This window comes from Colias eurytheme, chromosome 29 (assembly GCF_061535395.1).
Source record: "Colias eurytheme isolate Ceu_HAF_F1 chromosome 29, ilColEury1 Martin Lab GWU primary, whole genome shotgun sequence".
NCBI lineage: Eukaryota > Metazoa > Arthropoda > Insecta > Lepidoptera > Pieridae > Colias > Colias eurytheme.
In genome coordinates, this window is record NC_143008.1 from 7,436,010 (window position 1) to 7,450,476 (window position 14,467).

General features: G+C 33.6%; 1 protein-coding gene across 1 annotated transcript in view; it reads left to right on the top strand.

Moving 5' to 3' along the window:
- Positions 1 to 8,471, top strand: part of sli (slit guidance ligand) — a 134,393-nt gene extending 125,922 nt beyond the window's left edge. The window contains exons 35-38 of the mRNA XM_090118310.1: positions 1,127 to 1,201; positions 1,774 to 1,838; positions 6,942 to 7,151; positions 7,623 to 8,471. Of these exons, the coding sequence (XP_089974436.1) occupies positions 1,127 to 1,201; positions 1,774 to 1,838; positions 6,942 to 7,151; positions 7,623 to 7,727 (455 nt within the window). The 3' untranslated portion in view covers positions 7,728 to 8,471. The remainder of the gene's footprint in view (positions 1 to 1,126; positions 1,202 to 1,773; positions 1,839 to 6,941; positions 7,152 to 7,622) is intronic.
- Positions 8,472 to 14,467: the final 5,996 nt, after the last annotated feature.

The window sequence follows — 14,467 nt, forward strand, 5'->3', positions numbered from 1 at the left end:
CTGATATAGTGATCTATCAACGCACAGCCCAAACCGCTGGACGTATCGGGCTGAAATTTGGCATGCAGGTAGATGTTAGGACGTAGGCATCCGCTAAAAAAGGATTTCCCGAAATTCTTGCGGGAACGGGGAAAAACGGTACACGTACAAAGTCGTGGGCGGAAGCTAGTCTATACTAATATTATAAAGAGGAAAGGTTTGTAATTATATATGTATGTATGTATGTTTTCACGCATAAACTACTGGACCGATTTTGATGAAATTTGGCACAGACAATCTTTAGACCCTGAGAAAGAACATATAGGCTACCTTTTATTGCGAAATATGTACCACGGGCGAAGCCGGGGCGGACCGCTAGTATACATTATATATATACATATACATAATATATATTATACATATACACAAACAAGTGTACATTTACTTAGTACATACGCACACAATACACACACCGCTAGTGCGCTGCTCACAGTAGCTCAGTGTATAAATGGAAAATAACGAGTCATTTGAACCTAATAGGTAACAGGAAAAATACCATATTTGGAATGTCAAAATTCGTGAATTCGCACAGTTCCACCTTCCAATATCAAATTTTGAAGTAATCTTTTAACGAAAATATAGACCCCAATGTGCCGCGACTTACGCGAATTCGACTTACGCGGCCATCGCTCGGTCCTACGTGTCGCGTAAATCAGGAATATTACGGTATACACTTAATTCACTATATTGTTTAATAGTGTAATCCATAACTCATCTCTTACCTCTCTCTTACCTCCCCCGATATTTAAATTATTTTTTTTTGTATGTTAGGATTAGGCAAGCATTTGACCATCGCTTCGCCTGATGGAAAGCGACAAGCGTGGTCTAGGATGGATCATGTTTGCCTAATAAGTGTCTATTCACATTTCTCTTGAATAAATCCAGATTGTAGTTTCTGGGAAAAACGGAAGCCGGAAGATTGTTCCACTCCTTACCAGTACGCATAAGAAAGGAAGAAGCGAAACGCTTAGTGCGTATGGGTGGGATGTCGATGACATAGGGGTGGAGACCGGCCCGGCCGCGGCGTCGAGTCGCTCGATGATAAAAAGGAGGAGGATTGTTATAACAAAATATAATTTCCTTGCAGGCGGCGCTCCCGTGATCACGCAGAATAAGTTACCAGCTCGGAAGCAGGCCATCAGCAACGTACAAGCTTCACCCGGTTAGTAAATACTATTTTTATCACGAATATTATACTAATATTATTAAATGTAATCGTAGATTTAAATAATAATCCTGTAGGTAATACTATTTAGCACTTTTCATCTGTTAAGCATACGATACGGTTTAATATTAGTTTAAGTTACTAAAAGCGTTTTAAAAAGTAAATGAACAAAAAAAAAACAATCACATAATTAATCAAATAAAAAGTGTCGGTACGACTGTGTTCAGCAGACTGCTAACATAACCAAAAAATTAATGAGTACGTAGCATTTTTATATTATTTGAATATATTTCTAGACTGACCGTTGGCTTGATGGTAGTGGTCCTGCCTTAAAAGCCAGAGGTCGTGGGTTGTATTCCCACCCGGCGCAAATATTTGTGTGATGAACATAGACGTTTGCTCTGTGTCTGGGTGTTAATTATCTATACAAGTGTTTATTTAAAATTATATATGTATGTTTATCAGCCATCTGGTTTTCATAACACAAGCGTAAGCTTAGTATGGGATCAGATCGTGCCGTGTGTGAAAATTGTCCTGAAATATTTATTTATTTATTTAATATTCTTCAGCTGCTCCCGCCGCGGCTCCCGAGCGAGCTCCGGCAGCTTCACCACCACAGACTGCTTGTAGAAAGGTACATATAACATACTAGCTGTTCCCCGCGGTTTCACCCGCATTACTCCACTCCCGTTAGTCTTAGCGTAATGACATATAGTCTATAGCCTTCCTCGATAAATGGGCTAACTAACACCGAAAGAATTTTTCATTTCGGACCAATAGTTTCTGAGATTATCGCGTTAAAACAAACAAACTTTTCAGCTTTATAATCTTCTTATATATAAAAATGAATCGCAAAATGTGTTGGTAAGCGCATAAATCGAGAACGGCTGAACCGATTTCGATAATTCTTTTTTTATTATATTCCTTGAAGTACGAGGATGGTTTTTATGTAGAGAAAACGTAAATATGTACCACGGGCGAAGCCGGGGCGGACCGCTAGTATTAGTATAGATTTTTCTATGCTAATATTATAAGGTGGAAATTTAGTCCATATGAGTTGATTACATACAAACATACAGGTGAAACTAAAGTGTTAAAAACGTAGTCTGTAATAATAAGTCTGTAAAAATTATATAAACACTAGCGGCCCGCCCCGGCTTCGCCCGTGGTACATATGAAAAATAGATGTTGGCCGATTCTCAGACTTACCCGATATGCACAGAAAATTTCATGAGAATCGGTCCACCCGTTTCGGAGGAGTATGCAGACTAACATTGTGACACGAGAATTTTATATATAAGATTATTGAAGTGAACCTTCTTTATCGGGATTGGAAAAAAATTTAGTGTAACATTTTTTTCGTTACGCGTGACATTTTTCCGTTACGCGCCATCTTTTTCTTATCCCTACCACGCGTGATTCGACGTATTTGAAGTTTCACTTCTTACGTGTGTACACTAGTACACACACACATTTTTTTTGGGCCTATGCTATTGTGGATTGAAATTGTTATGATTTTATTTATTTAAACAGTGGATGTTACAGTCACCGGCATAATGCGTAACTTATTATTTATTTTATGATTTTATTTTTAAAATGAAACTTTATTCGCATGGTTTTCCAATAATTGATAGCCTATATGCGAATCTTCTTACATTTCCTTTCCTACCAGGTTGCCTGGCAGAGATTGCTGTTAAATAATAATGTGGGTAGAATGTGGGTAGAATAATTATTATTTGTACGTTACTGTAGCCGATAGCAGTTATACACTCCGTGCTAGTCTAAGACTGTGTTACGGCAGAATATACGCTCTCGCCTCACAAATAAAGCACATAATTGCACTTGTTAGGCTGATAGTTTTTTCAAAGCAAATCGTTGTAATGCACAGTATATGCAATAAAATAAGATTAAACGCTTTACAAAAATAAAAGTAACTTATTTTATGAGTATGATATTTTCCATGTAACAAAAATATCCGAATTTCCTATTTAAATGAAGGTCTAGCAATAACACGTGAATAAATTAAACAAGTTATATATTATTATATATATTATATATTGTTAATAAGATGAAGTAATATGTGTATATAGGTATAATATAAATTTAAATATATAGTATATATATGTCTTATTATTATTATTATTCAATTAGATAAGAATAGGTATTTATAAATAACATAAAATATTTAAATAATATTACCCAATATAAGGTTTTCAGTCCCAACATAGTCAAAATTGCGTAGGTATTCCTCCAACATTCTTCCACACACAAACCTAGTCTTGTCCCTCATGTTTAATTTCTTATTGAATTTATTGTATAATAAGGGTGCCAGATAATATGCAAATCCCTGTGCAAAGATGGTTTTGCAAAACGGTACATGGTACGTAAGTTTTCTTTTATCTAGATTATTGTTTGGTTGGCTGTGTTGTCTAAGTATAATATTTTTAATGTATAGTTGGCGGACGGTAAGTAATGAGCATTCCGAGTAAAGTTGACTTGTTGGATAGCGCATAGGCTTAAAATTGAGTACCTTAAGAATACATCGTTGTGTTCTTTCTAACTTAATTAGCGAAGTTTTTTTTGCGCCACCCCAAGCAGTAATACCGTAGCACAATAAAGACTGGCATAGAGATATATATACAAGCCTACTAATTTTTTTGTCCTTAAGGAGCCTTACTTTTTTAAAGAGCGGAATTAATTTACGGATACGATTTTTTAGTTGGTCAATATGTGGTTTCCAATTAAGATTTTTGTCTATCAATAAGCCAAGGTATTTTATTTGATCGGTTGAAGAGAGAATAGAACATTCGCAATTTTTATTGTAATTGCTGCACGTATGTACTTTTAAATTAAAATTACTATTAGGTACACTACTATTACTTATTGAAAACTGTAAATATTTTGTTTTGTTGATATTAAGTGTAAGTAAATTCATCTGAAGTTGTTTAGTTATTTCATTCATGCTTTTCTCCGCTGTATTATATACATTTTCCCAACTATTACCTGTCACTAACAAAACCGTATCATCAGCAAAGGTTATTATTTTAGTATTGTCAAGTTTAATCCTACAAAGATAATCAATATAAATTAAAAATAGAGTGGGACCAAGAACAGAACCCTGGGGAACGCCAAATTTAACCAGTTCTTTACTGCTATTATAATTTCCAAGTGTAACGCTTTGATACCTTTCAGAGAGATAATCTTTGAAGAGTGCTAATGGAATACCACGAATACCAATACACTCCAACTTTACCAAAAGGAGCGGAATTGAAACGGTATCAAAAGCTTTACTTAAATCCAAAAAGATGCCTAAGCATTTAGATTTGTTATCTAGAGCTCGAGCTACATGTGTAACAACGTCCTCAATGGCATCTGTTGTCGATTTTTTTGCTCTAAAACCATACTGGTTATTCGAAAGAATGTTATATTTCTCTAAAAACCCTTTAAGCCGAACATTTATGAGTTTCTCTAATATTTTAGCAAAAGTTGGCAGTAGAGAGATCGGGCGATAATTTGTAATACTGCCTTTATCACCTGTTTTGTATATAGGTATTACGACTGATTCCTTTAATAATTTTGGAAATATCCCCTGAGAAAAGCAAAGATTACACATGTGACAGATTGGTGTACATAAAATATTTATAGTCTTTTTTAAAAATATTGCAGATATACCATCCCATGATGACGATGATGAATTTTTTAACGATGCCACAATTTTTTTAATTTCTCCGACATCAGTATGCAATAATGAAAATGAGTTAGACAAAGTTAAGGAGGACTTATATTTTTGCGCTAAAGTATCTTGACTAATTTTAATTTCATTCAAAATATTCTCTGCAAGTTTGCTGCCTACATTGATAAAGAAGTCGTTTACTGTATTGGCAGATTGCTGTGGTGTACTTTCAATTTTACATAGATCATTATGGACATCCTTATTGTTGTTATTCTTTATACCACAGACTCTTTTAATAATATTCCATTGCTTTTTGATGTTGGATTTATTTAATTGTAATTCACTTCGGTCATAATCATTCTTTAACTTATGTAACAAATTATTACAGCAATTTCTGTAGCGTTTATACGTTATTGCTAAATTTAAGTCCTGAGGATATTTTTTGTGTCGTCGATGAAGAGTATCACGGAACCTCATACAACGTAAGAGACCTGACGTGATCCACGGTTGCTTAATTTGTTGTCTACTTGATGATATTCGTGTACATTTTTCCAAAACTTCCGTGACATTCCTTATCAACATGATGGTGACTATTTCTGGATCAGACAATTCCAGTAAGCCTGTCCAGTTTACCTCGGATAATAGTCTTACCGCTTTCGCATAATTAATTTTTTTATGTGCAAGTTTCGTACGTTTTAGTGAAAATTGCTCAGAAGCTACCACTGCCATGAAAAGCGAATTATGATCAGTAATGGAAGATACACAAATAGCAGTCCGAACTTTTATCTTAGATTTAACAAAACAATGATCCAAGCACGATTGACCTCGTGTGGGCAGTAAATGACTAGGTAGGAAACCATGAATCGAGAGTAGGTCCAAATAGTCATCAGATCTATTATCCGCAGTATTCTCCGATATATCAATGTTGATGTCACCAATAATATATATATTAGGAATATTTTGTAACGTAGTTAGCAAGTCATCCATGGAATTAAGAAAATTTGTGATTGAATTAAACGATGGTGAACGATATACACAAACAAAAGCATAGTTTATACCAATTTTTATCACCAAGACGTCTGCATCAACAACATTAGGTTCAAGAGCCGTTATCTCACTTATGTCGTTGCGAACATATGTGACTATTCCACTATTTTGGTTAACATATGTCAATGTTTTATATAAATTATAACCTTCAAGGGATGGTACCGCCTCAGAGTTTTTAAGCCAACATTCTGTTAATATGATCAAATCAAATTTCTCAGTACATCGCGACAAAAACACTTCAAAATCAGTCATATTTTTATTAATGCTTCGAATGTTCTGTGATACTACTCTTAAAGAAATCTTGGAATCAAGACAAAATTTATGAAATAGAATAGGGTCAATGATCATACAAGAATCACCAGCGTTTATCTCACGATCCACGCCAGTGGAGACCAATTCAATATCATTGATCATTTAAAATAATAAAGAATAATTTTAAAGAGTAATGTCTTATATGATTCATTCCCCCATCAATAAAAGGACATTGAAGAAATATCACCTGAACGCCATAGACTTCTTTGAGACTGAACAATATATTATGAGATAAATAGAATAGTATAATATATAGGATTACAAACATAAAAAGGAAGTACTCGTAATATGGGTTAATAGTATATTGTTTCGTGTTATTCCTGTACACTTTTATGCTAATGGCGACCTTGATTTGAAAAAAACAAAAAGTAAACTTAACTTCTAGCAAAAAAATAAAAAATATAATTACGATGTATTTAAATGGTTTGCACTGTCCATCTTCCAGTCAGGATGTATGCAGCTCAGTTATTTGATCAATCGATTTTAATAGTATGGCAGACACACCTTCTTCTTTACGAATGAGGACTTTACCCCGAGAAACCCAGCAGTATTTATATTGTCCTGATTTGACTAATTCACGTGCTGATGCGAGAATTTTTTTGTTTGTTGGAGTGAGTGCCTCAGAAATATAATAAGGCAGGCTATTAAAGATTGAAATATAAGCGTTGTAAAAAGACCACTTAAATCTAGTATTGTGGTTTCCAGGAAGCGACTCGCGAGTTTATAACGGAAGGTTCGTGTCGTTCCCGGCGCGCGGTTCGCGGCGCGCGATGTGTCGGACCCGTTAGATCCGGAGCATCCGGAACATCCGCATCTGGATTCGGATCCGGAGTATCTGGGACAGGATCCGGAGTCGGACCCGGAGCGTGCGGCAAGGCGCAGTGCTGCGCGCCACGGAAGACTAAGAAGAGAAAGGTAGTTATTTCTCACTAGCTGTGCTCCGCGGTTTTACCCGCAGTGCTGTACTTCTGTTGTAAGAGCGTATACGCACTATGCGGGTAGCCGCATTGCGGGTAGCCGTCCGGCTGACCGCAAGCACAATTATTTATTTATTTGATTTAATTCAGATAATTGCAATATTCATTTCTATGCGCACTGCGATGCGGCTACCGCAGACCGCATAGTGCGCATAGAAATGAATATTACGTACATAATTGTGCTTGCGGTCAGCCGGACGGCTACCCACATAGTGCGTATACGCTCTTAGTGTGATGATATTATAGCCTGTAGCCTTCTACGATGACCATTCATCGCTATCTAACACTGAAAGAATTTTTCAAATCGGACCAGTAGTTCTTGAGATTAGCGCGTTCAAACAAACTCGTCAGCTTTATAATATTATTACGTATATTATAGATTGTTTAAATTATTATTTATCTGTTTCAGATTCGGCTAGTGTGCGCGGACGGCACTCGCTACACCAAAGACATAGAGATAGTGCGCAAGTGCGCTTGCGGCAAAAAGTGTGCGCGAAATACCTTCCTGCACTAGACGCACTAATTTCAACCCTATATACCTACATTGCAATATGGGTCAAGATCGAGTATTATAAATATATTTGGTTTTTACTACACGAATTAGAAAGATAATTGAATTTTTCGTAAGATCGAAACCGTTTTTAAACGAATATACTTAAACAACACTGCCCTTATTAATTTTTATTTATAAATCTCGAATCATATCTAGAACACTGCCTCAAATGTTACAAATTGTGAATGCTATGATTTTATTTTGTGCGTAAAAGGCATAAATAGGTTAAAACTTACTTTTAAGCATTGAGATAATAGTACTACGTATGGAGGAGACACCACGAACAAAATCTGTTGTTTCACTTTAAAACAAATAAAAAATGAGCGTGCAGTTACGCCATATGGCGTATGTTGAGCGGAACATGAGTGATGTAGGCGGTGTCGTCTCCATATGTATATCTCAATGCTTTTAAGACGCCATTTTGGCAAAGTAAAAAATAATGTATTTGTCCTTTTCTTTCTTATGTCTATTTATCATGCTATCCTTTTCTATCCTCAAATACATAAAAAATATTGATTCACTATTTTTGTGAATTACGTATTATTTTGTGTATGTTTTATTTTGCAAAACATACTGAAAGGTTAACCTATTTATGCCTTGTTACATATTTTAAAGTTACTATAATATATTGTCATAGTATTTCTATTATACAGCTTGTTACACGGCCTAAAATATTAATTTAAACAAGAGGCAATATCGGATAACTAACTAACTATTTATTATAAGTTAAAATATTAAATATCGTCTGATATCCCGTTGTAGATTTAATTTTAACCCGTACAAATTATTTTAGATTGTACATTATTTTTTAATTTATAAACACATCGGCGGAAATATACCGGGTGTAATCGTTAAGTGTGCACAAGCGATTATTCCGTAAATATTGCAGATATCAAAAAACTTTAAACTGATATCGAAAGTACTTAACCAAATGAGTAGAATGGCAATAATAAATTTTTTAAAATAAAACTAGAAATATCCAAAAATGTTACATTAAACGCTCCCATACAATTTATTTTCCATGTATTTTGTATTCATAGCAGATTTTCGAAGTGACCTCCTCATTGTGCAATACAATGAGGAGGTCTATTTACCTATAGTTTCTAAATAAATTTCCCTTAAAATTTGCAAATCAATTAAAGCAGAAAACCAAAAAAAGAAAGAAAATGCTAAAATCTTTCATATTAAATGAACATGGGATATTCATATCTCATACTAAATGCATAGGAGGGTTTATTAAGGGAATTTTTAAAATATATTATGGTTATTCTACTCATTAGGTTAAGTACTTTCGATATCATTTTAAAGTTTTTTGTTATCTGTAAGAGCGTTTTCACATTATCCGATCCGATATCGGATATCGGAAGCCGATAGCCGATATCCGATATCGGAGGGAAGTAAAATGTATGAAATATGTGCCTGTCTTTCACATTGTCCGGTCCGATATCGGATATCGGAGCCGACACCGATATTCCCAGTGGCTATCGGACGATAATGTTCAGTGTTGCCAACTCAATTTTCGAAAAGGCAGTATACCAACAGCAAAAAAGCACTAGTTTGTGTATTTTCAGTCTTATAAGGCGCTCAATCTTTAAAAAAATTATTTGCTTTTAACCTAAAACCCTTTCTATTAAAAGAAACCTTTTTTTATTAAGAAAACACACATTTAAGTATTTATAGGCATTTAAAATACGATTTATACGGCAGGTATTTTTATTTGCCGTATTAAAATATACGGCAATTGGCTGAACTGAAGTAAACAAAAATATATTTCGTTCTTAAATTCAAATATCTATCTTCGAAAACATTAGTGTCTATCATCTTTATTTTATCTCATTCTGCCTCGCTCCTCCTCCTACTCGGATGTTGGTTGTGCTGTTTGTTGTATTGTTGTCATTGAGTGCTTTGTTTTTAACCGACTTCAAAAAAAGGAGGAGATTTCACACCGATTTTATTTTTATTTTGAATTTACAACAAAGAATGCAAAGTTTGAAAACTCTTAATTCTAAAATAATTGTTTATGACAATTAAATAATTTATGTATCTTTACTTACAGGAAATTACAACAATCATATTACAAATATATTTGAACGAGTGACAATATTATTTTAGGATATTACAGTGTAATAAGAAAAAGAAAAGAAAATGTGAACAAAGATTGTATCACTTAATAAATTTATCATAGGTACTACATGAACTTTTATAAATGTATGTAGTGAAAAAATGACTAAATGACTAGGTACGTCTTGCTAAAAATACATTTAATAGATTTTGAAAGGTATTTACTAATATGTATTACCATAGACAAATATAAATTATATTCGTCCATGGTATTACTAAAACTATTAACTAATACTAGGTTGTAGTAGGTATTGATATAAATTTATTTAATTTATAATGTGTTAACATACGTATATTATGTTATACAAATGACCGATATCAAAACTATTTAGTAAATAGCACATCTAAATAATATGCAGTAATTTGTGATATCAATTTTTTTTTTACATTTTACTTTTCTTTTTTGAAGTTGTTTTTCTTTATCGTAGTTATTTTTAATGTACATGTACAACTATGATATTTTATAACATTTGATTTTTTTAAATTATACCTTTTTTTATCAACTGGCAATTTAGTTTAGTTTTCTCTTAAAATTTCTGGCAACACTCATGATGATATCGGAACGATTATATCGGACAATGTGAAAGGGCAAATTGTATCCGATATCGGATATCGGCTATCGGCGTCCGATATCCGATATCGGATCGGATAATGTGAAAACGCTCTAATAGTTACGGAATAATCGCCTGTGCACACTTAACGATTACACACGGTATACACTAATAAATTTTATATTTAGACCTCATCTTGTATATCATAGTATTATAATTAGACTATAAAATATACCCCAGTAGAAATAAGTTGTATTCAGAGATTTAAATACTATTTGCTATAGACAGATTGAGGCTTCTTATTAGAGTTAACGGTAATTTTTTTAATGTTAAAACTTTAAGACTTGAAACATAAAATTTGAAGATTTTTTTAAAGAATGAAATACGTTTTTACGAACATATGATTATGTTTCTAGATATAAAAAAAGGTTTCATTACATTGAAATATCGTATTTAATATTTAAAAAATAATTTTTACACGTCGTTGTGAAACTATAATTAAGTAATATCTGGTAATATCGAACATTTTTAGTCTTGCCAATAAAATCGAATTTTAAGGGATTTTGTATAAAAATATATTAATTATTTATTACTGTTTTGTTGCTAATTAAGGCTTATTGTAAATGTAGTTAACATAGGTATCGTAGACAATGCATTCCGTATTTATTTATTCACTACCATTTCTACCGAGCGGTACCTACAGATATAGTAAGTAAAAAGGTGTAGATTTATATCTTACTAGCGGTCCGCCCCGGCTTCGCCCGTGGTACATGTTTACGTTTTCTCTACATAAGAACCATCTTCGTACTTCAAGGAATATAATAAAAAAAGAATTATCGAAATCGGTTCACCCGTTCACGCGTGATGTGACCAAGGAAAACGGGTTTCATTTTTTCATTGGCGAGTGGTGTGTCCCTTAGACACAAAACTGAAAGACTAGAATAAATTCAACCGCTCTGGCGGGTCACGAGTGGCTGAGTTGGTCAGGCATCCGCCCCGTGATCTATTTTTTTCTATTCTTTATAAATTTATATTTATAAAGCATTTGAGTGTCATAAAACCAAAAATATCAAATTCAAGGTGTAGATAGGTTACCAACACAACATTCGATATTAGGCCGCGTTTCCATTTGCAAGTAGACTTGCAAACTGCTGTCTGACCACAGACATAGATAGACAACGCAAGTACCGCGATCTGTATGAAAACCAAGCGTGTCATATTTTTTGTACTGACCTTGACGCGTTATGACGTCACGAGCGCTTTTTAGTGATGGTAATTTCATTTTACGCTAAATCGATTAGGACGCCACTCGCGCGGCGATTCTAGTATCGTCCTATCCCATCGAAGTAAATCGAAAAAAATCAGATCAAACTAGATCTATGTCTAAGAGGTAATTAAATAAATGAATCGTAATCGATTACTAAATCGATTCAAGACAGAAAAATGATAATTACCATAGACAGAGGAATGATAAAATAAATTTATAAACCTTTTAATATTCTAACAAGTAAACTAATGTGTTTTAGCTTTTTCTTACATATGCCCATTGAGTTACCGTGTACTACGTACTAGAGAGGCCATCGAAAGAAAGTAATGAAACTGTCAATCAATCAATCTTTATGTCCCGTTGCATCCATTTTTCTTTTATGTTCGGGTTACTTGGAAAACTGAAAAAACAAACATAGTCTAAGCAAAGATGACACTTTAACTAATGGCGTCCATGTCATAATATTTATTTTTAGTACCTTTGTATTAAAATACTTAAAAGTTCTAGGTCAAGTCGTATTAAATGATAAAAAAAATCTATGCCTTTTTTTCTGAAAAATTGCTCCTTCAAATTATCATTTTTCTGTTCGATTATAAAATCGATTAGAATCGAGAACTGTTGCATCAAATGAACATCACTAACCACAAAATTGGACAGAAAAATGAGAACAGAAAAATGAGAAGACGCTATTCTTTGCTTGTTATCATACGACTCGATCTTTACCGTGCCAAGTAAAAGCCGCAATGTATTCCGAATCATTTCGTATGATTTGGTATCCGTGTTTGTCACGATCGTTTTCCACAGATATTCTTTATTTGATTTTAAAATAAATAGTGCATATTCTGATTAGAAAATTACTTACCGGTGGAAGGAAACATCTCTGCTAACTCGGCCACTCACAGCTGTGGAGTTTCTACAGTTTATAACGGCGTAATTCGGCATTTTACTTTATTCAGCTTCACGTCTTTCCTTGGCGAACTACAAGCGCGGACTGAGTGTAGGCCAGCGTCAAGTAAGTTTCATAATCTTAGTTTGGACACGGGAAGTACATACACTCGCTTAGTCTATCTTGATACATGTCTGTGTGTCTGACATTTCTTGCGGAAGTTTTCTTGCAGATGGAAACGCGGCCTTAGAGCGTTTTCACATTATCCGATCCGATATCGGATATCGGAAGCCGATAGCCGATATCCGATATCGGAGGGAAGTAAAATGTATGAAATATGTGCCTGTCTTTCACATTGTCCGGTCCGATATCGGATATCGGAGCCGACACCGATATTCCCAGTGGCTATCGGACGATAATGTTCAGTGTTGCCAACTCAATTTTCGAAAAGGCAGTATACCAACAGCAAAAAAGCACTAGTTTGTGTATTTTCAGTCTTATAGGGCGCTCAATCTTTAAAAAAATTCTTTGCTTTTAACTTTAAACCCTTTCTATTAAAAGAAACCTTTTTTTATTAAGAAATCACACATTTAAGTATTTATAGGCATTTAAAACACGATTTATACGGCAGGTATTTTTATTTGCCGTATTAAAATATATATGACAATTGGCTGAACTGAAGTAAACAAAAATATATTGCGTTCTTAAATTCAAATATCTATCTTCGAAAACATTAGTGTTAAGTATTAAACATTATCATCTTTATTTTATCTCATTCTGCCTCGCTTCTCCTCCTACTCGGATGTTGGTTGTGCTGTTTATTGTATTGTTGTCATTGAGTGCTTTGTTTTTAACCGACTTCAAAAAAAGGAGGAGATTTCACACCGATTTTATTTTTATTTTGAATTTACAACAAAGAATACAAAGTTTGAAAACTCTTAATTCTAAAATAATTGTTTATGACAATAAAATAATTTATGTATCTTTACTTACAGGAAATTACAACAATCATATTACAAATATATTTGAACGAGTGACAATATTATTTTAGGATATTACAGTGTAATAAGAAAAAGAAAAGAAAATGTGAACAAAGATTGTATCACTTAATAAATTTATCATAGGTTAGTACCTATGATAAATTTGAACCATGAACTTTTATAAATGTATGTAGTGAAAAAATGACTAAATGACTAGGTACGTCTTGCTAAAAATACATTTAATAGATTTTGAAAGGTATTTACTAATATGTATTACCATAGACAAATATAAATTATATTCGTCCATGGTATTACTAAAACTATTAAATAATACTAGGTTGTAGTAGGTATTGATATAAATTTATTTAATTTATAATGTGTTAACATAAGTATATTATGTTATACAAATGACCGATATCAAAACTATTTAGTAAATAGCACATCTAAATAATATGCAGTAATTTGTGATATCAAATCTTTTTTTACATTTTACTTTTCTTTTTTGAAGTTGTTTTTCTTTATCGTAGTTATTTTTAATGTACATGTACAACTATGATTTATAACATTTGATTTTTTTTTAATTATAGTTACCTTTTTTTATCAACTGGCAATTAAGTTTAGTTTTCTCTAAAAATTTCTGGCAACACTCATGATGATATCGGAACGATTTTATCGGACAATGTGAAAGGGCAAATTGTATCCGATATCGGATATCGGCTATCGGCGTCCGATATCCGATATCGGATCGGATAATGTGAAAACGCTCTTACACGGCACACAAACGCTCACACGATTAGACGTCAAAGTGAGATGGCATGATTCAACTATCGTGAAAGAGAGACAACTGTATTGTGGCTAATTACCACATTTCGACGTGCCACTCCCGCTAGTACCTA